Source organism: Mus caroli, unplaced genomic scaffold (genome assembly GCF_978045245.1).
Source record: "Mus caroli unplaced genomic scaffold, Mus_caroli_1 scaffold_17, whole genome shotgun sequence".
Taxonomy (NCBI): domain Eukaryota; kingdom Metazoa; phylum Chordata; class Mammalia; order Rodentia; family Muridae; genus Mus; species Mus caroli.
Window position 1 is genome coordinate 7,103,532 of NW_028227272.1, and position 26,178 is coordinate 7,129,709.

Genomic DNA, 26,178 nt, shown 5'->3' on the forward strand with positions numbered 1-26,178 from the left:
CTGATCAAGACTCTACTTTTCCAGCAGAGGTCGGCCTGCACACTGACATGTTTCCTACTATGCCGATAATGAACTGGACCTCTGAAACTCCAAGCCAGCCCCCATTAAATGTTGTCCCAAGAGTTGCCTTGGTCGTGGTGTCTCTTCACAGCAATGGGAACCCAAACTAAGATACTCTGTATCTCTGATTGTAGAGAGATTGACCAGCTATTCATATTTGTCAAACCCCATAGAACACTTTAGTAAAACTGAGTGAATCAGGGCCAGTGAGAGGGCTCAATGGATAGACACTTGCCACTAAACCTGATGACCCAAGTTCAGTTCCCAGGACCCACATGACAGAAAGAGGGAAACAACTTCCGCAAGCTGTTCTCTGATGTCTGCACAAGTTTTGTGGCACATGTATGCACCCCCTACACATACACACACACACACATAATATATATATATAATATATATATATTATATGGTATATATATATGCCTTAGTTAGGGTTTTACTGCTGTGAACAGACACCATGACCAAGACAACTCTTATAAGGACAACATTTAATTGGGGCTGGCTTACAGGTTCAGAGGTTCAGTCCATTATCATCAAGGTGGGAACATGGCAGCATCCAGGCAGGCAAGGTTCAGGCAGAGCTGAGAGTTCTCCATCTTCACCTGAAGGCTGCTAGCTGAGTACTAGCTTCTAGGCAGCTAGGATGAGGGTCTTTAAAGCCTACACCCACAGTGACACACCTACTCCAACAGGGCCACACCTTCTAATAGTGCCACTCCCTGGGCCAAGCATATACAAACAATCACAATGTGTGTGTAATTTTAAATTTTTAAGTGAATTGTTCATAAATTATACTTCAATGTGCTTGAATTTCAAAATATAGAGGAAGACTTTAAGCTCCAGGAAGCTGACACCATACTTGTTTTTCTTTATAATTAAGCCTCCAGCACTGTGTACAGTATCAGCCACCTAGAATGAGACTCTTGCCTCTCTGGGATGTGTTTCATCCTAGTCTATGACAATTTTGTTGCACTGAGAAACTCCCTCCATAATCACTGAGAGTAACAACAACACAGTGCTGATTGGGAAGAGGACTGCTGTGTTGCTCCTTACCCTCTTTGGGAATGGGAAAGAGAAACCTGGCTTTCTGTGGCTCTGGTTAACAGGTGCATCAGTTCGTTTCCAAAATACCTGAGACTGTTAATGGATCAGCAAAAGGTTCATTTTGGCTCATAATTCTGTCACTTACAGACTGTAATTAAGTAGCCTCTGCTTTGGGTTCCTGACAAACTGTGCCCTGAGAAGGCCACACATCATGGCCAGAATGTGGTAGAGGAATAGTACTATACCATGGGCAGGGAATCAAAGAGAGGGAAGAGGAGGCAGGAGCCTGTAACCTTCTTCTTCAAGCACAGCCCCTCCCCCATCACTAAGTACCTTTCCTTAAGCTCTACCATCTTTGGCAGTGTCACCCTTGGGACCAAGCCTTCAGCATAGGCTTTCAGGGACATTCAACGTTTGAGGCTTAATGGTGATTTTCTTCCCAGTTCCCTATAAGGAGTACAGATGAGCAGCCAGAATGTACAGAAATGGCATTTATTAGCCACATGGGGTGGACTGCTGTGTTTCATATTCCAATATGTCCTTTCCATGGGATGGGGTAAGAAAAGCAGTAGGCTGTGGTCTGCAGACTTACATCATGGTATCTCCTCAGTGTGATGTCATTCATGAGAGGTATCTCGAAAGGGCCAGCGGCCCAACAGATGCCCTGCAAAGACTCTGTACACTTACTTGGGCATTGAGCGACAGCAGGCCTCAGAGGACATTAGGGGCACAGAGACAGCAGAGATACATGGTGGCCCTGACAGAGCAGCTGGAGCAGATCCTGGAGGTGTGGCTGATGACCCATCCAGAGGGTGGAACTGTCTGTCACCCTGGGCTGCAACGGTTAGTTAATGTTGATGTGGAGGTATTTCCAAGGACCTGGGCAGAGTGGGGAATGACGGAGCAATGGCTGAAGCTCAACCTTGGTGACCCTTTCCTAGAAGCACCTAGTAGATAATATGAAGTCAAAGCAGAGAGGGAAGGTTGGCAGCCACCCACAGCTGACAAGGACATAGGCGAGGTTGCCACGGCAGTCTGCTGTGTGCTAGAGGGTGGAAACATTCACACACTGAGAACACAGTTTGTTGTTGTTTTCAAAATCCAAAAGAAAGGAATAGGAAATTCTCTACCCACTAAGCCCAGTTTGATTCCATTGCCTGATTACTTTGATGATAGACCGGGGTGCAGCTCCACCTGCTGGCTGATTCTAGGATTGAACCATATGCATGTGTTTGTGGACGCTGACAGGGTCTGCAGGTGTCACAGTGCACACATGGAGGTCAAAGACCAACCTGCTGGAGTGGGTTCTCTTCTCCTACTCTGGTGCTGGGGTTGAACTCTCGTTCTCGAGCTTGAGAGCAAGGGCCTTTTCCTGCTGGACCGCCTTACCAGCAGCACGCTTTCCTTCCTTCACATTGCTTTTTTTTTCTAACAACATTATTGCACCCTGAAACCTTCTCATCTTTCTTCTTTTTTTTAAAAAGATCTATATGTTTTTATTTTATGTGTTTGTCTGTCTATCTGTGTATCACATGCATTTCTGGTACCCTTGGAAGCCAGAAGAGGGTGTTGGGGTGTACGACCCCTTGAAACTGGGGTCACAGATGGTTGGGAGCTGCCACATAGGTGCTGGGGATTGAAGCTGGGTTCTCTGCAGGAGCAGTCAGAGTTCTTGGCTATTGAGTCATCTTTCCAGCCCTACGATGAGCAAGTCTTACCCAGACCTGTCCAGCTGAACCAGCAGCTGATTCTTCATCCTTTCTGCCTCGGCTTCTAGCCTTGTTTGATCCAGACATTTGCAATGTGATTGGTGTAGCTTTCTGACATTGGCCTCAGTTTCCCCTCTGTAAATAAAAGTGCAGGGCTTGATCTCCACAGCTTTCACTATAACGCTAAATTTACTTAACTACAAAGGTGAGGGACCCTTGCTCCTTGCAAGCTCTGGGTTCATGTCTTTTTTTAATTTTTAAAATAACAAAAACTATAAATAAAATTATATTTATTTAATGTCTGGGGGGGTACACATGTGCCATATTGAGTGTGTGGCAGTCAGAGACAACTGGTGGCTCTCTTCTTCTATCATGTGTGTCCCAGGTCATTAAGCTAGGTGGCAAGCACCTCAATCAATCTATTGAGCTCTCTTGCTAATGCCTATGTTTGACAACTCCTAGCTGACTTCTAAAACAAAAAGCTTTATCCTCCCCACTTTGCAGATGAGAAAACTGAGGCTTAGATACAAGTAGTTTATGTTAATCAGTTCAAAGAGTTGGGGGTCAGCCTCACATACATGTCTGACAGCACACATGAGCCTGCAAACCCCAAATAATCTTCCCTCATCCTCTTTCCTGTCTTCCCCCAAAAGTCTTTGATGCCACTACTCCAAACCCACAGCTGGGGTGGGGCTAATGCAACACAAGATATAAACTAAAAGTCTCAAGAGTTAAACTGATAAGGTATTGAGTTTAAGAAACAATAAAAAAGCTAAATATATTTTAAAAATCATGAAAATTAATTTAAATATAAACAACAAAGTATATATATATATATATATAGTTTGTTTGTTTGTTTGTCTTTTTCGAGACAGGGTTTTCTCTATGTAGCCCTGGCTGTCCTGGAACTCACTTTGTAGACCAGACTGGCCTTGAACTCAGAAATCCGCCGCCTCTGCCTCCTGAATGCTGGGATTAAAGGCGTGCGCCACCACTGCCTGGCCTTAAAATATATTTATATTTTCTATATTTGGTTGGAGGGAAGCACGAGACACACTACATCTGGATTCCACATGATCTCTCTTTGCTTATCAGCATACAAATGGCAGGGTTGTTTTTTTTTTTTTTCTTCAGTAATTACAGTTTTGTATGTGCTCTTTAGGAAAGATAAAAATAAAACAGGCTTTTAAAAAGAGACTAAAAAAATTAAATACTAGATTAGAGACAAAAAAACAGAGGTTGAAAATTTTTTAAATAAAAATAAAAAAAACTCAAAAATTCCAATCTAAAACTTACAGTAACATCAAAAAACATATTTCTAGACAAAGGTTCCACAAATGGCAGATCATAGAGATACAGTACATTAAATTAAAAAGCCAAATTATGCTTATTATTGCTAACTTAAAACAATACCACACAATAAATTATATGTTTCATTTTATAAAATTTCAAAAATTAAGATATATACACACATTAATACATCATACAGGGCTGGTGAGATGGCTCAGTGGGTAAGAGCACCCGACTGCTCTTCCGAAGGTCCAAGGTTCAAATCCCAGCAACCACATGGTGGCTCACAACCATCCGTAACGAGATCTGGCGCCCTCTTCTGGAGTGTCTGAAGACAGCTGCAGTGTGCTTACATATAATAAAAATAAATAAATCTTTTTTTTTAAAATAAATAAATCTTTAAAAAAATACATCATACAATTAACACACGTTCAAAATTCCAATGGTCTTCCACCTTCAGTTGTGAGGGGGTGATTCTAACATTCTAGCAGTACCCCATTCCACTTCAAAGATGATGATGAGCATCGATTATCTCCACCTACACTTGCTTCAGTTGTGGCAAACGAGCTACTGGGCAAGAAATGCCCTAACTTTATCTTCAGACAAAATGCTGTCCAGAAAGGACAAATGGACACAGGATACTCAATTGCTAAGCTCTGTCAATACAGGCTAAGCTAGTCCTTCATAATTCCTGCATCACTCAAAGTCTGTCAGATGTTATTAAAAGACTCTAAAACTCCCAAAGGGAGGCACTTACTCAAGCCTCGGGACAGCCGCGCACCCAAGAAGACACTGAGACCGAACTTAAGATGTATAGAGAGTAAGATTTAATACAGCAATGACAAGAAAGCACATAAAAAGCACATATACCAGATATCTGGGGTCGAAACTCATGCAGCCAGCAAGGTGCAGAGGAGATTCGGCAATTGGCCCAAACTTTTCACAGGCTTTTATAGGAAAAGGGTAAGGGGGGGATTAGGGCAGAGAAGATACAAATGTGCGTCACTAAAGGGTTCTGCCAAAGGTTATTCTCAGGGACTTTCCAAGAGACTTTTCGTAACCAAGGGGTCGTGTCCTATATTTTGGCAATGTACTCGATCTATTGGAACATTCTGGGGTAGTACCAGGAGGCCTCCATCTCAAAAATGTTCTTGGCATAGTCTTTAGTTGGGAGGGGTTGGACTGAGTTCGCTCCCTTATCTCAGAAATGCTCCTGGAACCGTTCTCACTTGGGAGGGGGTCGGACTCTGGGGTGAAGAGTTTAAGAATGTACTCTGAGGTAAAAAGTTCAGGTGTGCTCCGGGAACAGTCTCTGGATGGGAGGGGTAAGAGAGTTCAGGAACAGTTCAGGTGTTCAGTAATTTTCCTCTTTCATTCCCCCCTTTTTTAGTAAATAATTCTAATCTTAGAATTTCAGATACTGCATTTACTCTATTTTAACATGGGAACAAAAACAGAATAAGAAGCATTAGTAAACAGAACTAGGCAGGGGCCTTTTGAGCGAGGCTTGAGGGTCTGGGCATGATGCAGGTGCACGTAGATCAGATCTCTGGCTGGAACTGGTAAGATGTCCTTGGGGCACCCAGCTCGTTCACTGTCTCGGCTGTTGGGATCCCTGGCGCGATGTTGTCCGCGTACTCAGTCCAATCCTTTTCAGTTGTGACCAGACCACCTACAAGCCTTTTAACTTAACATACAGAGCATTATTATAACAACATAAGTTTAAACACATCATTTGAGACTATGATGGGCATAGGAGTCTCATAAAGGATCTTAAACAGAGTAAAACTGAATCAAGAAATAGGGCATAGGGAAGGAACACCAAGTCCATGCCAGTCTCCACGATTAATTTTGTCAAGGTCTGTCTTAGAGTTTTAAACTAATTTTTATCTATCCTGAGCTCTGAGGTCTATACACACAATGTAATTTTTGACCTCTAAATGCTTGGCCACACCCTGACTTACCTGGGCAACATTATCTGACACTATTGCTTTTGGCACTCTTGGAAAAATTTTCTTTAATAGTCTTCTTGATGACTTATGTGAGCAGTCTCATTTATCCATATTGAGAACGTTTTTTCTCAGCAAAGTCTATTTTTCAGTTGATTATTGCTCTTTGGGATGCCTGTTTGGCGGTTAGATCTGCCATCTGATTTCTTTTGTTCACAGCATCTTAGGTCTTTTTCTGCAAATGTCAACAGCTTTCTTTGTTTGTATTGTTCCATACAGTGGCAAAAGCATACCTGCTGTCAGTGTAGACTTTTCTTTTTGTCATTTATAAAGCTGTATCAAAACCACAAATTCAGCTTTCTGGGCTGAAGTCTCTTTAGGGAGGCTGCTGGCCTAGATCACCTGCTTTTTGTCCACTGCTGCACTGCTGTCCCCGCCTTCCGCTTACCTTTAACCATGAGGCTACTGCCATCCGTGTACCAGTTCAACATATAGGGTAAAAGGCTTAGTCAGATCTGGCAAAGCCAGAGCGGGGGCTGCAAGCAGGGCTGCCTTTATGCTGTCAAAGGCTTTTTGGTGTTCCTCAGTCCAGGTGAATGGGACTTTTTCTTTAGTCCAGAGTCTGCAAAAGCCCACCGTTCCCAGAAACTCACGTACTTGGCGCGGGGTGGTGGGGGTTGGGATCAGCATCACAGTCCTTTTCTTGGCTTCGGTGAGCCACCGCTTTCCTTCCCGGAGGGTGTACCCTAGGTAGGTCACCTCGGTGCGACATAGCTGAGCTTTCTTAGCCGATACCCGGTACCCCAACTCACCCAGTTCATTCAGGAGCCTCTAGGAGGGCCAGAATTTTTTCTTTGTCTTTGATGTCTCTGCCTTCAGCCAACCGCAGGGCTTGGGTTAGCGCCAGGAGTTCAGCCTTCTGAGCCAAAGTTCCTTCTGCCAGAATGTCAGAGATGAGTAGGTGAAGACTCAGCAGGTTAGCAGGGGAAGCGAAGGTCACTTGTTCTGTCAACAAAAAGCTCTAATAATGTGTCCATCAGTCAGGGAAACAATTGAATCATGTGTCCTTGACCAAAAGCCATTATGTGCAGATAAGCAGGCCATCTCTCAGTCACCAGGTCTAATTTTCACAAGTATGCCACCGGTCTTTTTTAGGGTCCCAACTTCTGAGTAAGAACCTCTTTGGCAATACCTTTGTTCTCAGTCACATCTAGGAGTCCCAAAGTTGGGGACAACATTAGGGCAGTCTCAATAGCATCTAAGGCCATCCAAGGTTGTTCTTTATTTCTTATACGAGGGGCTGTTTATCTTTTTAATGCAGCAAAACCTGGAATCCATAGTTTGCAAAGGCCTGCAGTGTCCAGGAACCGTTTAAACTTGCTTTGCACTAGTCAGTGGAGGAATATGAAAACACAGTCTCTTTTTAGCTGCATCAATAGGTAGGCTACCAGTCTCTTTTAAGGACTCAGCTTCTGTGTTAGCACCCCTTCTGCTATCTCTTTATTTTTAGCCACGAACAGGTGAAGGGTTTTGTCTTGAGGAGGGGGGGCTCCTCTTCTTTTTGTTAGGACAGTCTCTCACCCAGTGCTCTTTTCTTCTTAACAGTAAACACTTTGATCTTTAGCCAAAGGCTTGCTTTTGTTGCCAGGTACTAAGTTTTCTAGTCTCCCTGACTTTTGTGACCAGCATTATTAGTAAGTGTCACTTTACTAGGTTCTAGTCTTTGTCATTTATCTCTCTTTGCTCCTATTTCTTAACTGCAATGGAGATCTCATATAATGTCTCTCTTTCTATCTATATATATCTCTTTCTTGTCTTTGCTTACTTTGAATGTTATCTAATTATTACATCTATATTCTGTCACTTAACTTTTTTCATAGTTCACCTCTTTTTACTGTTAGGTCAGATTGTCGGGGCATTTTCAGTCCCACAGAGACGAGACCTCATCAGAGCCCGGCAGTTAGACCCATAGGTGCTCCTTACCTTGTATGTCTCCCTCACCGGAGCTTAAAACAGATTCACTGTTAGCAGCTCAGGGCAGTGCCTGAGAAGAGAAAACACATGGGGCAGAGAAGGGAGTGCAGTTCTCACATCTAGCTATACCAAACCACTGATATTTCAAAATGAACACAATTTTTTCTCTGTTAACAAGAGACAGGATACAGGGGACAGGAGAATGAGCCCTTCTCCCACCCAGGAGGCAGGCAAAGGCTGAAAACAGATCCTTTGATGTGAAGAGCCCAGCGCCGAGTCTCCGCCGCGCGCCCGGAATGCGGTGTAAACTCCTGGGAGTGGCAAACAAACGCTGGCAGGCAGAGGCAGCAATTTAACTATTTAACTACCTGATAGACACCTGGTGCTCTCTGCACTGTCTTTGGGGAGGGAGCACGCAGCCAGGCAGGCACAAGGGAGTGCGGGTAGACTCTGGGGGGGGGGGACCAAAGGAGGGACGGCGGCTGTAGTCGGCCCCTCCCCAGCTGTGGCAGGCTTCACGGCCACTCCGGGACCGGCAGGCGGCCGCACTCACCACCAGCATAACTGCGCCGCCAAAGCCGGCTCTGCATCTAGGTTCTCTTTTGAACAGCCTGGGGCTCCCCAGCCGAGTGCAGACCGTGCGCTGCCTTTGTCGGCCGGTGGCAGCTGGTCTCACCCCACGATGGCCCCGCAGCAAGGCCGGCCGGCGCTGCCCGCCCGCTGCGAGCCGCTGGCACTGCCTCGCCGAGAGCGCGGTGGGCAAGACCGGCCTGATGGTTCTTTTTTCCTTTTTCCTTTTTTTTTTTTTTTAAACCATTGCTGACAAATTCTGTCCTGACGTCAGTCCAAGTCTACAGTCGACAAAGGGTTAACACACACACACACACACACACAGTCTTGTCACGTGGCCACAAACAAGCACACTCGTCCACGCCTGGACTTACACAACCAACCAAACTCCACTTTCTGACGGTCGGATTCCACATTGACTCCCTTTTTCTGACGGGGGTGGAACTCCACATCCACCCCCGCCCTGGCAGAAAGAACACTCTCTCTCTCCTTTACTCTGCCAGGCAACAGCCAGGTCTTTTTGACTGTTCTGTACCCTGGGCACTCCTTCCAGGGTCTCCCTTGGAACATCTTTTTGGGGTGCAGACTGTGAGGCCATAGACAGTCGTCCTCTCACAGCCACTGCCAGAATAAACCCACAATCTCAGAATACACAAATGCAGCAGTTCCACACCTACACACCCAGCAGATTGTCCCATTTCTAGAATAATAGCAAACAACAAGAGCAGACACGAGACTGGACAGACAAAGAGAAAACCAAAGCACGAGGTGGGGCTCGAACCCACGATCTCGCACAGATTGAGACCCACTCGGTCTCCAGAGGGGTCCACTAAGCGTCCTTAGTCCTCCCCTATTCCTCCCTGGGACGTCTCCCAGGGGCAGATCGGACGGTGGGCACCTGAGCACGTCTGCTCTTACCCACTTCGCATTCCCTCCCGGAGTGCGATCTCTGGTGCTCTTACTGAGCACAGAGCGTCACGCAAAACCAGAACAGCGATCGCACCAGATACAGAATGGCCTTCCTGGCCTCTCAGAAACTAACAGAACACAGACACCAGACCAAAGCAGAACAGTAAATCTTACCTCTGAGTGGGTCCAGGACTTCTGGGTGGACGCGCTGATTCCCGGCCAATGCACCAAATGAAAGACTCTAAAACTCCCAAAGGGAGGCACTTACTCAAGCCTCGGGACAGCCGCGCACCCAAGAAGACACTGAGACCGAACTTAAGATGTATAGAGAGTAAGATTTAATACAGCAATGACAAGAAAGCACATAAAAAGCACATATACCAGATATCTGGGGTCGAAACTCATGCAGCCAGCAAGGTGCAGAGGAGATTCGGCAATTGGCCCAAACTTTTCACAGGCTTTTATAGGAAAAGGGTAAGGGGGGGATTAGGGCAGAGAAGATACAAATGTGCGTCACTAAAGGGTTCTGCCAAAGGTTATTCTCAGGGACTTTCCAAGAGACTTTTCGTAACCAAGGGGTCGTGTCCTATATTTTGGCAATGTACTCGATCTATTGGAACATTCTGGGGTAGTACCAGGAGGCCTCCATCTCAAAAATGTTCTTGGCATAGTCTTTAGTTGGGAGGGGTTGGACTGAGTTCGCTCCCTTATCTCAGAAATGCTCCTGGAACCGTTCTCACTTGGGAGGGGGTCGGACTCTGGGGTGAAGAGTTTAAGAATGTACTCTGAGGTAAAAAGTTCAGGTGTGCTCCGGGAACAGTCTCTGGATGGGAGGGGTAAGAGAGTTCAGGAACAGTTCAGGTGTTCAGTAATTTTCCTCTTTCATTATATCTGTCATTTTAATGATTTTTTTTAACGCTGTGTCCGTGTGCTTCCTACATACTCAAATATTTATTCCTTCTCAAATCTCTGAGTCTAGATAATTATATATTCTAACAATTAAACACAAGTTGTCTAGGATTTAAGAAGATGTTTTTAGGATTTGTTTTTTAGACAAGAGCTCAGCCACTGAGCTACATCTTAGTTTCACCATTAACTTTCTTTGTCTCTTCTCTTCTCTTCTCTTCTCTTCTCTTCTCTTCTCTTCTCTTCTCTTCTCTCCTCTCCTCTCCTCTCCTCTCCTCTCCTCTCCTCTCCTCTCCTCTCCTCTCCTCTCCTCTCCTCTCCTCTCCTCTCCTCTCCTCTCCTCTCCTCTCCTCTCCTCTCTTCTCTTCTCTTCTCTTTCCTTCCCTTCCATTCTTTTCTTCCTTTCTTTCTTCCTTCCTTTCTTCCTTTCTTTCTTTCTTTCTTTCTTTCTTTCTTTCTTTCTTTCTTTCTTTCTTTCTTTCTTTCTTTTAGACAAGTTCTCCTTATTACCCTTGGCTGGCTTGGAACACCCTGTGCAGACCAGGCTGGCTTCAAACTCATAAGGCCTGTGCTTTCAAATGCTGGGATTAAAGGTGTGTGACCCCACACATTTAATTATCTTAAACACCAGTTTCCTCATCCAAAAACAGGCAATGGGAGCCAGGAAAATAGGATTGCCAAAAGGTACACATTAGGAAATTCACCTAAAAGCATACATACATCAGTCAGCAAATCTACGGTCAATAAAATGTTGGTGATGGTAGAGATAGGCTATTGATTAAAATGGTTGTTTTGTTTTGTTTTGTTTTGTTTTGTTTTGTTTTGTTTTGTTTTGTTTTGTTTTGTTTTGTTTTGTTTTAAATCAGTGCAGTGGCAGGCAGAACCTGTGCTTCCATTAAAACCTGTTCCAACTCATGCCTTGGCACTAACCAGCAGCTCTCTAACTGAAGTTAAGGCTCACTTAAAAGGTAGACCATGCCTGATACTGGAAACTTAATCAACTGCCCAGTGCTAGTGAAGTCATAGATCTTGGATGAGAACCTACAACTATGCTACTAAATCACAATCCTTGACAACAATGTGAACATTTGTTCTTATACTCACAAATAATGTAGTTCTCATCCTTAATCAAGGAAACTCTTTGCCACAGATGGAGAGCATTACACAACCAGTCAAAATTCAGAATTGCGGAGCTTGGTCCACTAGATACATCTACAAACATTTCTGCACCTATGACTCCCGGAACATTGCAGAAGGGGAGGTGGAAGGACTGTAAAGGCAAAAGGATCAGGGAGTTTGCTGTGAGATTCGGTCTGAAAGGGTTGTCTAATGCCAGGGTATCTTAGCAATCAGGAGCCAAGGAACACCGCAAAGTCTCACCATGCAACAAACCTCACACAGAGATTTATTGAGGAGAAACACAGAATGTGGCTGCCTCCGAATGGGAACCGAGATAGCAGCAGGATGGACAAAAGGCCGGGCTTTAAGGGACTTTTGGAGCATGTGTGGTGAGTTAGTGAAGAGTACAGCGCAGACGGAAGTCATGGGTGTGGGGATTCCCAAGGCCCAGGTTTGGGGACTGGCCTGGAGCAGAAATGGCTTGTTAGTCAATCAAGAACCACCCATGTTCCTGAACCATGTGCTCCTCCAACGCTACCCCACCTCAGTCGTCATCACTAAGGCCAATGTGACGTCATCGCTGAAAGCCAACGCAACGTTTCCACCACCACCACTGTTGCATATTTTCCATGTCTATGTTCCATACCCCTATAAAGCTAGCATGATCACAATCTGCTCTCGCGCCCTCTCTCTTTCTCCTCTCTCCTCTCTCCCTTTTCCTCTTCCTCTCTCCAACCCTGCTCAGATATGACCTTTCATGTCTCCCTCCCATTAATCTTTTGCATGAGGTCTGTTGTATATTTTGATTCTTGCAGCATTGCAAGAATTCTTGGCCCCACTCACCAGCATACCCTTTCACTGCAAAACCCTTTCAGGTCTGTTATCCCACAATGCCTCCTACTAATGTCAGAGTCTACACTCAGAAAGTCTCACTAACATGATTGCCTACACAAGAGCTGAATAAGGTCGATCCCAGTACACATGTCAAAGTGGACAGGGGCAGCCTAGACCTCACCCAAATAACTATAGCATTCTACAGGAATGCTGAGACTAAAAGTATAGTCTTCCCCATGGAAGAGCACACCAACTGAATGGGCATCTTTAAAAATAGATATACAAGTATCTTTTATACAGAGTGAACAGATTGTGTGTGTGTGTGTATGTTTTTAAATGTAATATGTAGCATATGTAATAATGTTGTGGGGTATTCATCAGAGATGACTGTTCAGATATGGGTTTAAGCCAATAGGAAGATTTTGCTATTCAGTATCCCAGTGGAGCACTGAGCCTTTCTTGGAATAGGCTTTTAGGCACAAAAACCATGTTCTGGGTTAACCTACTTCAGTAACAAGAACAGTTAGCCAGAATCAGCTCTTCAGAAGCAAAAAAGAAAGGTTAGTACAGTTAGAGACTTTCCCAGAGTCATGGACTTTGATGGATTGGGTCTTTGTTTTCATTTTGACAGGTGCTGCTGTCTATGTGCTGAGTTTTATGGCCTGAATGGCACTTCCATCATGGAGTCAGTTGTGCTAAGGTCTGGGCCCTGTCACAATAACAATGAAAAAAAAAAAGTCCATGAATTTGATAAACAGCAAGGAGAGATAGGAAGGTTTGGGGGAAGGAAAAGGCAGGGAGAAATGATGTAATTATAATCTCAAAAATAAATGAAAAATATTTAGAATCGTTCAATGAAAACAGTAACAACCACCACCACCATCTTGTGCCAAAGTTGCATGCAGCCATGGCTGCTCCCATGGCTGTGATCATGGACAGGATGTCTTCATGGAGTCTAAACACTGCTCCACAGACACAGACAGGCCATTTGTCTAAACACTCACAGACACATTCAGGAGAAATGGTAGCAGCAAGGACAGTGGGGACCTGCAGAAGTGAGAGAAAGCTAGGGAAAGCTCCCAGTGGGGACACAGGAGTGGGTTTGAAGAGGTTTCACCGAACAGATCTGAGGGGAAAGCAACAAAACACAAAACAAAGCATTTTTCTAAATAGCACAGCAATTTTAAGAGTGTGTGGGGGGGATCAGCCCAGGAATGGTGGTGGTGCACATTGTAATCCCAGCAACTGAAAGACGGAGGCAGGAGGACCAAATGAGAACTTACACTGGTGGCGATTGAATTTATGGCTTTTCACTTGCTGGACAGGTACTCTACCACTGAGCTACACCCCTTTGTAAAGTCTCGCCTCTTAGCCAAACATGGCAAGAAAATCATTAATTCAAGATCAACTGAGCCACAATCCCAGCCTGTAACAGAATCTAGGGTAGGGCAGATGATTTGAAACTGAGTAAATATTGACATAGGTTGTACTTTTATTAGTAGTACTGCATCAACACTGAGGCCACGGAGAATAACGTTCTTTGACGACAAAAACCATGCTTTAAAAAAACAAAAACAGAATCAAAAATGTGCATTATGTGTAAGAGTCCATCCTCGCTTTCCCTATGAGTTCTGGGATTTGGACACAGGCTGGCTCAACAGCATCTTTAATCGTTAGAGCCACTTCATCTGCTCAGATGTCATAGATTTCTGAGTCTCGCCCTGTTTTAGTGGGAAGAGGCATAGGAATCCCACCCACTGCACACACGGTTTTGCGCGTGCGCAGTCCTGGTTTAGCGAGACAGTTCCCGCGGCCGGGACCTGCGAGGCGGAAACACGCCCCTGAGGTTCCGGCGAGCGCAGCCCGGGCAAGAGCGGCAGCATGGAGGAGGCGCCCCACGGTGAGCTATCGCAGGACGTGTGGGTGGTCCCGCTGGGACCGAGCCACTTTGACTGTGCCTTCGTCTTCCCGCAGGCTGCCCCGGGGCCGACAGCGCCCAGGCCGGCCGAGGAGCCTCGTGCCAGGGATGCCCCAACCAGAGGCTGTGCGCATCCGGAGCCGGCGCTGCTCCGGATCCGGGTGAGGAAGCAGCGGGCAGATCAGGAAGTGGAAGGGGCGGGACTTGAGGGTGAATGGCAGCAACTAGTGGGCAGTATTCTAATTGGTTGGGGGGCGTAGAAGGCGGAGCTTGAGCAAGAGGGAGGTTTTAAAAGTCAAATAGCGGAAAAACAGTGATGGAAATGGAGGTTTAGTCTGATCTGCGGTAAACATGGAACCGAAGGGGGCATTAAAATAAGCTTGGCGGCACAGGCTTGTTCCCCCGGAAATTGAGGGGCAGAAGCAGAAGGATGGCTACAAGTTAAAAGCCGGCCTGGACTACAGGATGAGACCCAGTATGAGTGAATGAATGAATGAATGAATGAACGAACGAACGAACATTAGGTCGAGTGTGTTGGCACATGTTTGTAATCTCAGCATTTAAGAGGCTAACCCCGGGCTTAGATGAGATCCTGTCTTTATTTTTTTAAAAAAATCAGTAAATAGAACCTCAAAGAAGGATAGAATAGATAAAAGTGATGTGGGGCAGGTACAGGGCTTAAGTAATAACCACTACCTCAGTATCCACAAGGCCAAGCACAGAGAAGAGAATGGAAAAATACTGAGGTCTTTCAGGCCTGAGTCCTGGCACATGTCCATCACAGGTCACAGAGGCTCTGCTCTGTCTGTGGCAAAGAGAAGGACCCCTCCTGTTAAGGAGTCTTATCTTTCAACAGACATGAATGTTCATTATCTCAGTGGAGAGACAGATGGGGGACTGAGAGCAAAGTGGGAAGGAAGCAGAAGCAGGCACGTTAAACTCACCAGGCATAGCACTGGGAGGAGCCGTCTCCAGGGCGAGGAGGACTGAAAGCCTAGCTGGAAGGAAGGCTTTTCAGAGAGAGAGGCTGGGTTTGGTCGTTGAGTCTCCTGAAAACTGATCTTGAGCAAGAATGCCCTCATGGTGAAGACTAGTCACCCCACAGTGTAGTCTGTAAAGATTTGAAATAAGACGTGACATTGGAAACCCAGTATGTTGCTGGGATGGTTGCTTCTGAGAGCCTGTGTGTTTCCCATCCTCAGCCCTGGGGACATTGGAGTTGATCATCCCTTTTTACTGGGGCTAACCTATGCTTAAGACACTTAGCATCCATCGTCCGAGATGCCAGTAGTAGTCCCTCCTTGTGGCATCCAAAGAATTTCTGCAGATGTTAGCAGATGCCTTCTGGGTTATAAAGCTTTACTCTGTACACAGTTCTGTTGAGGAGCTGGGCTTTGAACACCCCACTCTCTCCTCGGAAGGCATGTGCTACTGCATCAATAAGACAATCTTTTCAGGTTAGTAGTGACCTTATTTTCTTCCTAGCATTTATTTTTAGTTTGCTGAAGTGGTATCTCACAAAGAACCTTAGAAACAGCTTAAAGAGTGTGACTCTTCCTAGCACTGTGGAAGAGGGACAGGTAGGACTGAGGGGGGGGGGGGGACATCATCACCTCCTCTACTCCTCTGCAGCTGTGGAGGAAATCAGAGAGAAGATGAAGACGGTGAGACACAAGCTCTTGGTGCTGTCTGGGAAAGGCGGCGTTGGGAAAAGCACGTTCAGTGCACACCTTGCCCACGGCCTGGCGGAGGATGGAGACACACAGGTGGGAGCCTGGGCTAAGCTGGGAGCTGCTCCGTGTGACAAAGGGGCTGCTGATGGCTTTAGAGGGTGATTCTTAGACTCCAGGAAAGCAGCCTCTCTGACTGTCTGGACCCTGCCTAGCCACTGGCTGAGGCATCTCCCTGAGCATTCTAACCAAGGTGGCGGTGTACCTCATCACATTCTGGCGGTCATGTAACACAGGGCCTTTTCCATCTGCCCCTCATAAAGCTCTTTCTGTATCTGGAAGTCCTAACCGTGCAGCTGTACCGTGATCCATCTCCTGTGAGCTAAGAGTGCTATTTACATATTCACATGGTCACTTCTCTAGTCAGACAAGCACCTATACATTATTATTGATTTTGTGCATAAAGCGGAAGACATTTTCTGCTTGCCTCTTATAGAATTGACCCTTGTGCTAGCTCCTTCATCTCCAGAGTACAGACAAGCATGAAATTGGAATTCCCTCACCAGGCCATGTGACACAAGCTTGTAATCTCAGCATTTCAGAGCAGGAAGCTTTTGAATTCAAGGCTAGCCATGGCTACAAAGTGAGACCCTCCCTCGTAACAGACAGACTTACTCGGATTCCCAGTTCTGTGCTCTGGGTTCCGGCTTTAGGAAAGGTGTGGTAGCCAAGAACCAGTGCACAGGTTCTATCTAGCTCTGTCCACATCACTGCTGATGCCCTGGCTGGTTACCAGGCCCTCTCTCTGCCTCCATTTTCTCATCTATAAAATGGGTCTCAGAGGCCTGGGTGAGAGGCTGCCGTTACGGTGCAAGCACAGTGCCTACCACACAGTCCGCGTCCTGGCAATGCCCTGGCAGCCATCTTCATTACCAGTGTACGTTGCTACCTGAAGTTCAGAGGGTGATTGCTTTTAGAGTTGTGTTGCAGCCTGCCCAGCCCACAGCACAGGGCAGGTTAAGTGTGTTCATCTGTTCATTGTTCTGTTAGGGGACAGTCTCTTGCCACCAGAGGGTTAAATTTGCATCACCCAGTACAGTGGAACCTTTTTTTTTATTGCAGTCTGCATTTTTTTATAAGGGGCTGGGGCTGGAGCACAGTAGTGGAGCTTTGTCTAACAAGTGCAAGGCCCCTGTTTCATCCCCAGAAGCAGCTCCCCCTCCCCCCACTAACATCAAGAACAACAAACCCTAAAAACAACAAAAACTGATGGTGTTTTGTCCAGAATAAGCGTTTGCTCTAGAACTGTTAGGAATATTCTTAGCTGTGCAACACCAGCCTGGGGAGCTGCTCGCATGCCTTCTTCCAGACAAGAGAGTCTCGCCAATTGCTTGTAAGGACCTTTCAGTATGCAGTCCAGTAGAGACAGGACCTGCAAAAACAGATGAAGAGCTGGCCGAGCTGGCTTACACCTGCAGTCTTGGCGCTCAAGAGGACTGCCAAGAGTCCCAGGCCAGTCTGGGCAACAGAGTGAGTCTGTCTCAATAACGAAAGCATCTGTGGGCCAGCCCCCATTCCCCGGGTGTCTGCAGTGCAGTGTAGATGCAGTGAACATTGAATTCAACTTATTGAGGGTCAGAAGCACAATATCTGTGGTCCACTAGATGCCTGGCACTCAGTCTGCTTCTAGTTGATGCGTGTCATCTTGTGTGGAAAAGGCCTTAGGTAAAGACAGCAGAAGTGGAGTTAAGCCCTGACACACATGCACACACACACACACACACACACACACACACACACATACACACTCGCTCCTAAGCAGAAGAAGGGAGGTATGTAAATGCAGGAGGAGTTAGGAAGATCGAGTGTCAGCACGTCAGCTTCAAGGATGACCTTGGGCTCCATGGGCCAAAGGTGAACAGCATCGGTACTATTAGTTATGATGACCTTTCCTGGGTTTGTAGACACCCCAGCTGGAGGTGCCTGAATCCTCAAGCTCTCATTTTACAGGCCAGAAGCTCAGATAAACAAAACTGAGGGAGAAGTCACCAGGTAAAGTGGCTTTTTGAAAGGCACAGAGTCAAAACCAAGACCTTTAGAGAAGAAACCTGACAGAGTTGAGAGTCCCACTTCCAGTTTACTGTGAGAAGGACTCCCAGCCACCAGCAGCTGAGGGGGCTTGGGGACACTTGGGTACAGGCTTGGTTCTCAGCAGGCACCCACAATCCTGACCTGGGCAGAAGAGAGAGGCAATTGGTTGTTGGGGGTTGGTGAGTCAGACACAGTCTGCCCATAGAGAGCACCCCAAGAAGATCCTGGGCACAGATGACAGTCAGTCTGTGTGTTGTATCCCGTTGTTACTTGGCTCGGTTCCTTCCCTGGCTTGTGGGAAGAATCATTGCTCAAAAGGAACTGATGAGCCGGTGGCTGGAGCCCTGCTGGGCTGTAGAGATGCTTCCCCAGACAGACCCAGGTCCCCACCTCAGGTGGCAGATGTCCCTCTGCTGCACTTTTGGGCCAGGCCAGCAGAGGATGCAGGAGGCAAACAGGATGTTAGTGAAGAACTCCCTGGTGTTCCTCAGTCACAGGCACTGCAGTCAGTCAGCATGTAGGGGAAGTAGGACTGAAGAGGGAAGACAGAGAGCATGAGGCAAATTCCAAAGTTCCCCAGAGGTGCTGCCCTCTGGGTCTCCACTACAGTTCTCCGTGATGAATGGCTGCCCTTCACAAGGGCAGTGCACACTGCTGCAGGCCTTGATTGGTGATCTGGTGGAAGTCTTTTGAGACTACCTAAGTCCCCACAAGATCTTCCAGATTCCTTTCATGTATTTAAGGATTATTTTGTTTATGTGTTTGTGTGAGTGCCATGTGTGTGCCTGATAGGCCAGAAGAAGGTGCCAGATGCCCGGGTGCCCAGAGCTGGAGTTACAGAGAGTTGTGAGCTGCCCAACATGGAACAAAGAGTATTTTTTTCTTGGGTATTCTGGAAGGGCAGTCAGCAGGTGCTCTTATCTCTGAGCCATCTCTCCAGCTCCTCTCTTCCCTCCTCCTCCTCCTCCTCCTCTTCCACCTCATTCTTCTAGTTTTTTGTTTGTTTGTTTGTTTGTTTGTTTGTTTTTGTTGTTGTTGTTGTTTTAGAAAAGAATATATGAGGGCAGGAGCGATGGCTCAGTGGTTAAGAATACTGACTGCCCTTTTAAGAGGACCTAGGTTCATTCTCACACCCATATGGCAATTCACAGCTGTCTATAACTCCAGTTCCAGGGGATCTGATGTCCTTTTATAGCCTACATGAACACCAGGCATGTATGAGGTGCACAGACATCCACACAGGCAAGACACCTGTATGCATAAAAGTTAAAAGGGGAAGGGGTGCAGATCTGTGCTCAAGTGCAGTTCCTGAGGTGGCCAGAAGGGGACACCAGATCCCCTGAAACGAGTTACAAAGGGTCTTGAGCCACCCGACGTGGGTGCTGTGCATCCATTTCAGGCTCTCTTTAAGAGAAACATATTCTCTTACTATCCAAGCATCTGGCCAGCATCTCCTTTCTTATTTAAAGGCTGTTTTGAAAGCTCGTTGTCAGCATGGTCCCAGGAACATGGGGCTTGCCTAGAGGTCAGCCATAATTTCTGCACAGGCCTCCTGTGTAGGCCTGACTGTGGTGGAAAGAGTACTGGCACTGGAGATGTTGACTTTAGTCCCATCTCTGTTCCCTGCTTATTGATCAAGTCCCTGGGCCTCTCTGAACCTCAGCCTCATCTTCCGTGATGCAGCCTAGGTCCACTCCTAGGCTGAGTGAACTAACTGCCGTCAGTGGCCTGATGTATGACCACCCTGTTCCACGCGGGTGCTGCGTGCACGCCTGTTGCCCTAGGAGTTCCTGAAAGGTCCATGCTGAGTCTTTCCCATGAGAAAGTGGAAGCTCAGTCATTTGTTTTTGTGTGTTGGCCACGCCCCATCTCACTGTGCATAGCTTGAAAGTCTGGCGGCAGTCAGTGATGGCACCACCTGTCTCTTATTCTCAGGTCGCTCTTCTGGACATCGATATCTGTGGGCCATCGATTCCCAAGATCATGGGCTTAGAAGGAGAGCAGGTAATAGCTGACGGGGGAATCTGACCGGTTCTCTTTGGGCAAGCACGTACAGTAGCCCCTCTGTCTCCTTTCTCAATGGCTGTGGATTTAAGGGTTTGGGATTAGATATAAAGAACATCCACGTATGTGAGAAGCATTGGGGTTTTTTGTTTGTTTGTTTTTTGGGTTTGTTTTTTTGGATTTTTGGTTTTTGGGTTTTTGGGTTTTTTTTGCCTTTTATGGGTGGGAGTGGGAAACAGCAAGCGGAATGCAGAAGTGAGAGGCGGAAATTCAACTCTGAGCAGTAACTCAGGGCCAGGGTTAGCTTGAGTCTGCACTGGAAGCAAGGGAATCTTTCAGAGCTGTGGTCTCTGCTAGGGAACTGAGACTCTGACTGTATGTAGCACTGCTGAATGACACAGCAGCAGGGCAGTGGGGTTCTCTGCTACTGGCCTCATCCTGGAAGGACCTCTGGTGGTGGGCAGAATCAGGGCTGGGCTCAGACACCACGGGCAGTGCTGTCTCTCTCGTTCCCTCCGGGTCCTCTTGTAGGCTGATGATCCTCATGGGAGAGATCCGAAGACAGGAGACCAAGGCAGGGGAGGAGACAGGAACAGGAACATTTAACCTCAGCAAACAGGAAGCTCACCTAGGCGTTTGCAGTGCCTAGGGTGTACAGATGAGGATGCTAGTGTGCATAGTGGTACCCAGGTTGAGGTAACAAAGCAGGCTTGTGCCCCAGTCAGTGAGTCTTTGCACAACACACATGCCAACATGGGTATCCTTACAGTGCAGTTGTCCTATGAAGTAGAAATTTAGCCAGGCATGGTGGTGTAAGCTGTAGTCCCATCTACTTGGGAGGGTGAGTCAAGAGAATCGCTTAGTTTTGGGGGTGGGAGGCTGGCATCAGGACTCTGTCTGGAAAACTGAAAGAGGAGAAGGCCTGGTCTGATGTGTAGGTAGAAGTTGCCTCAGTTCTAATTTTGTAATAAACAGAACAGTGCCCAGCCCTGGGGGTCTATGCCCAGAAGTACCTCTGTGGGGCTGCCCGGGGACTCTGAGCCCTTGCCCCTGTAGGTAGCATTCTGGAGTCAGGGCTCAGGCCACTGACTGGGACAGTTTTTGGGTTTCTTTGGTTGGTTGGTTGGTAGGTGGGTAGACAAGCTCTCACTGGGTGGCCCTTGGTGGCCTGGAATTCACAGCCTTCAGGGTGTTGGGATTAAAGGTGTGCAACACCACACCCAGCCCAAGGGCAGCTTTAAAATTTTATGTGTAAGGGTATTTTCCCTGCATGTGTCTGTGAATCATGTACTCACATATGTCCAAAGAGTCCCAAAGAGGGTATCAGATCCCCAGGACCTGGAATTACAGACAAATATGAGCAGCTACCATATAGATGCTGGGAACTGAACCCACGTCCTTTGAGCCAGTACCTTTAACAGCTGACCCGCCTCTGTCACCTGCTCAGGGCAGCCTTGAATTAGCTGTGGCACTGAAGGCCACTGGGTAGTAGTCCCCCTCTGCTCCTGTGCATGGCGGCCTGGCTGACCTCACATGCTTGCATTTTCTCAGCAGCTGGCAGCACTCTCCTTCTTCTTAAAGACCTGAGTTGTGCCTGAACTTGAATAAGTTTGGTTCCTTGGCAAGGGCAGGGATAGAGTGTTTGTCTCAAATAAGGTCTTCATTTCTCAACCCTCCCTTAAGAACTGAGTGGCCAGCAGACAGAAGTGTTTGCTGACAAGCCTGATGACCTGTGTTCTGGGATCTACACGGGAAAGGAGAGTCCTGAAGGCTGTCCTCTGACCTCTGTATATGCAGTCATGAAACACACAGGCACACACACACCACTAAATAGAAGTAATTAAGGGGCTTTTTAATTGACTGGTGCAGGACAGGACAGTGAATCTCACTGTGTGAAGCCATCGCCCACGGGTACTTTGTCAGTGACAACAATGACTGTCATGTTCCCACAGGTTCACCAGAGTGGCTCCGGATGGTCTCCAGTGGTGAGTGAGCCTTCCTGGGGAGGCAGCGTGTGAGGGTTAGTTATATCTGACGGGCTGTTAGAGGCAGGGGTTGAATGTTGACTGAGACTGTTTTCCAGACCAAGGATGAGCAGGCCTTGGCTGTAATGGGGCTCATAGATCTGTGCCGTCTGGTTCCATAGTTCCAAAGTGGTACTGTGCAGCTGAGTGACCACAGTGTACCCCAGTCAAACCTCACCTACAAGACTGGGTTTCGGGGTCTCTGCTGATTCAATTAGAACACCCGAGGAGACTGTTTATCTTAGCATCGTTGACTTGTTGCTGAGGCACAGGCGACACATGGCCTCCTGTAGATCCCACTATGGCCACCTGTTTCTCAAAAATGTTTTGAGGCTGCAAAGAGCAAGTGTGGGTGTGAGGCACATGGTACCTTTATCCTCAAGATAGTCTCATCATCATCATCATCATCATCATTGTTATTATTTTACCAAATTCCTTGGGAAGTGCCCTCTTGTGGTTTTATGTAGATGTGTCATGTCCTTGTTCCCCGTAAGCAAACATGTTTCTCCCCCTATTCCCATTTCTGCTGCAGTACGTGGATGACAACCTGGGGGTGATGTCTGTGGGCTTCCTGCTTAGCAGCCCAGATGATGCTGTCATCTGGAGGGGACCAAAGAAAAATGGTTTGTCACTGCTCCCCGGCTCTGACTCCTGGTCCTGGCTGTTGGGGAGGCTGTGGGTGCCTGATGGGCTTTGTGGTGCGTTCATGCTGTTATTTTGGTCCTGGGGTGGAGCCTAGGACCTCATGCCTACTAATGCTCTCACCTGGAGCCTGTAGTGTGTTCTGTTTCAGCATCCACCCTCCCTGATAAAAGAAAACTATGAGAAATACAAGTTTTCAGTGTAGACATTTTATTACCTACTGTGAGCTTTTCTACTTTTGAGACTTGCAGGACCCTGAAGTGATCTGTAGTGCGATCACGTGACTGGTCTGTGTCAAGGAGGGAAGTGTGGAGTGAAAACCCCTTTCTGGGGAAGCCTAAGATGATGCAGATAGCACCACTGGGCAAGCACCTTCTCCCTATTGACACTTAAGCCACATGACTGTTGGAACCACATGTCTATGCCACACATAGACAGGAGCTCCCCTGACTCCATCATGGCCACCCAGCATGTCTACAGATCTCACCTCCTGCCCCCTGGGGACAGCAGTGTCACTGTGTTGAGGCTGAGAATGTAGGCCAAATGCTTATGCATAATGAGAGATGCTGCTGGAGATGTATGCCAGAAAGAAGGCCCACACTCAGCCTTGCCCACTTCCAGGTATGATCAAGCAGTTCCTCCGTGATGTAGACTGGGGAGATGTGGACTACCTCATCATAGACACCCCACCTGGCACGTCTGATGAACACCTCTCAGTGGTCCAGTACCTGGCTGCGGCACACATTGATGGGGCAGTGATCCTCACCACCCCTCAGGTGAGTGTGTGCTCTGATGACTGTGCAGCATCTCCTGGACCACATGTGCCTTTCCGTGCCCTTTGAATGAGGGATAACTGCTCTGTGAACTTTGTCAGGAGGTGGCCCTCCAGGATGTCCGGAAAGAGATCAGCTTCTGCCACAAGGTGAAGCTGCCCATCATTGGTGTGGTAGAGAACATGAGCGGTTTCATCTGCCCCAAGTGCAAGGTGAGGGTCCCCAGTGCAGGCCTAAGCACACCATTGTCACAGTGAGGAAACGGCAGGGATGGTTTCTGCTTTTCCTGCTGTGTTGGGAAGGGAGGGTCTCCATCAAGCCCTCTACTACTGCCTGCATGAAATGCTTCAGAGTTTCACAGGCAACAAGGCACTGTTTCACAATGTCTAAAAACTAGTTGTTCTAAGATGCAGAAGCAAAATAAAGCCTCCTTCTCTTTCTGCCTCACAGAAAGAGTCTCAGATCTTCCCTCCCACGACTGGGGGTGCAGAGGCCATGTGCCAGAATCTGAAGATCCCGCTTCTGGGCAAAGTGCCGCTGGATCCACACATAGGTGAGTGTGAACACAGCAGTTCTGAGGGGCCTGTGCTGTGTGCACAGCCATCTTAGCAGCTCGGGGGCTTGGATGCAGATCCAGCAGTGGTGGCTCAGAACTGGACCCACAGAGTTCCTTAGAGGCTGCAGCCACAGGAGAGAAGCAGTGAGGCCTGGGGCAGGCACCTCAGATCCTCCATGAAATGTCAGCTATGTGTCCCTAGGACTGCAGGGCCCTTGGTCACTCTGCTCCTGTGCTGGGCTCTGACATACTAGTCGGGACCATGTTGAATATCCTAGGATCCTGACGATTGTGCTCTGAATGCTCTTCAGAACTGAGGGAGTGGTGTGCAATTAGCTCTGTCCCAGGCTCATCCAGGTATTGGTTTGCTGTGAGGAGACAGGGGCTCTTCTGCCCTGTAGATTCCACTTTCCCGACAATAAGAGTTGAGCTTGCTTGAGTCGCAGATGTCTGTGACGGGAACAGGAAGTGGAGCAGTGCCAGGTGCCTAGGTCTCAGAGGGAAGAGCCTGAGGCAGACTACTTTCAGCTGCAGATGACTACCCAAATGTAGGAGCTTCCCTTCTCCTGTCAGGGAAGAAGGGACTGACTGAGGTGTTTGAACAGGGCCTTGGGTAACAACATGGGGACTGGGCCTTGAGGGAGGTTCACAGGCAAAGCTGTGTCTCCTCTGGGTTACATATGGTCCTCAGAATGGTGAATGTGTGTCCCTGTTTATGTGTGTGTGTGTGAGAGAGAGAGACAGAGACAGAGACAGACAGTGCAGCTGGGAAGGACCATAATGGACTGATAGGGTTGTAGGCAGAGGACAGGGTGCGTGCACCCAGGGTTCTGCTCACTAAGAGGCAGTGTATACTCCACATTTCCTCAGAGATGCAGAAGCTTGTCCTATCTGCATTTCCTTTCTTAGTCCTTGATGTTCTGATTCTCTCTCCTGTATTCTCATTTTCCTGGGCTGCGGGTTCGTGGCTCTCATGCAGACTCCTGGGCCCACTCAGAGCAGAGCAGTTCTTTGGGCCTAGACTCTGCCTTTGCCGTAGCAAAGCAACATCGTTGCTGAGGAAGGGACACAACTGGGGCCCGTGTTGTGTCTCTCCACTTTTGCTGTCCTTGAGTGGGGAGCCGCAGGCAGCCATACAGCAGCAGGCACAAGAGAGCAAGGCTTTTACAAGGGTCTCCTTTCCTCTCTCTTTAAGGCAAGAGCTGTGACAAAGGCCAGTCTTTTTTTGTTGAAGCTCCAGATTCCCCAGCCACAGCAGCCTACAGAAGTATAACTCAGAGTAAGTACTTGAAACATCGCCCGCAGGGAGGCACCTAGAGGAGCGAAGTGTGCAGAACTGGAGGGTTAACCTGCCAGCTTCAGCTGGGGACAGCAGGGGTGCTGAGACCCCCATGACCAGCATAGCTCCCCCATCCAGGAGACTCTGAGACTAGTCCCCCGTGTGTCAGCACTATGAGCTACTTCTTAGTGTGAGAAACGGGGCAGGTGACGTTCATAGCATGGGAAATACTTGCCATTAAGGCCAATAAAACTGACTGGAATCCTAACTGGTAAGCCAAAGCAAGCCACGGGCAAAGGTGTTGGGCGAGAACTCACCTCTCGACTTGTCTTTTAGGGATCCGAGACTTTTGTAATTCTCGTCAGTCACATGCTGAGACCCTCATCAGTCCCTGAAGTGAAATAGGACCAAGTGCCACCTGCTAACCCCAGAGTTGGCAGGCCACGTGTCCAGACACCTGGGCAATGAGGGACAGGTGGTGCCATAGCCACCAGATGCTGACAGGATTTGAAGTCACTCATTAAGACACTGTAATCACCTTTCTGCCTATTTCCTCGAGATCAAAGGTACAGGCGCTCTGCATCCAGGTGCCATTCATCAGAAAATAAAAATGTCTCCTTGAACCTGTCCCTTAGGGCCTGCTTTCTGGAATCCAAGGGACTAGGAACTCTCTGAGTCACAGGACTCCCAGGAACTGTTTCGCCTCACGTGATAAGCCTAGGGAGACACAGAGGATGACACCTGCCTCTGCCCACACTGGGGTCTCCAGCTCTGGGAGGTCTCCAGTCATGCTGGGATCGGTGTGGGTGCTTTGGCTGGGGGTCATCAGAACCCCTGGCAAAGCCTGTAAGTCACCC

General features: G+C 47.7%; 2 protein-coding genes across 7 annotated transcripts in view; one reads left to right on the forward strand and one right to left on the reverse strand.

Annotated features, from left to right (window-relative positions):
- Nucleotides 1-14,186: 14,186 nt before the first annotated feature.
- On the forward strand, nucleotides 14,187-25,944 carry Nubp1 (NUBP iron-sulfur cluster assembly factor 1, cytosolic). Its single transcript, XM_021184554.3, has 11 exons — nucleotides 14,187-14,264; nucleotides 14,339-14,443; nucleotides 15,915-16,048; nucleotides 19,979-20,047; nucleotides 22,000-22,032; nucleotides 22,604-22,694; nucleotides 23,335-23,489; nucleotides 23,588-23,698; nucleotides 23,937-24,039; nucleotides 25,238-25,321; nucleotides 25,658-25,944. The coding sequence occupies exons 1-11, from the start codon at nucleotides 14,246-14,248 to the stop codon at nucleotides 25,714-25,716; spliced, it is 963 nt and encodes a 320-aa protein (XP_021040213.1). The 5' UTR covers nucleotides 14,187-14,245; the 3' UTR covers nucleotides 25,717-25,944.
- Tvp23a (trans-golgi network vesicle protein 23 homolog A) overlaps nucleotides 22,904-26,178 on the reverse strand; it is a 36,481-nt gene continuing 33,206 nt past the window's right edge. For 4 of the 6 annotated variants that reach the window (XM_085832508.1, XM_085832507.1, XM_029470676.2 and 1 more), the window contains one exon: nucleotides 22,904-25,301. The gene's annotated coding sequence lies outside the window, so the exon portion shown is untranslated. Of the gene's footprint in view, nucleotides 25,356-26,178 lie in introns of all 6 variants that reach the window. The other 2 variants (XM_085832506.1, XM_085832505.1) reach the window with 2 other exon arrangements.

Bases quoted from the DNA above. Each gene is read 5' to 3' on its own strand.
- Nubp1 (XM_021184554.3), top strand. The intron at 14,444-15,914 runs GTGAGGAAGCAG...ACTCCTCTGCAG, and splicing joins CGGCGCTGCTCCGGATCCGG to CTGTGGAGGAAATCAGAGAG. The intron at 23,699-23,936 runs GTGAGGGTCCCC...TCTGCCTCACAG, and splicing joins TCATCTGCCCCAAGTGCAAG to AAAGAGTCTCAGATCTTCCC.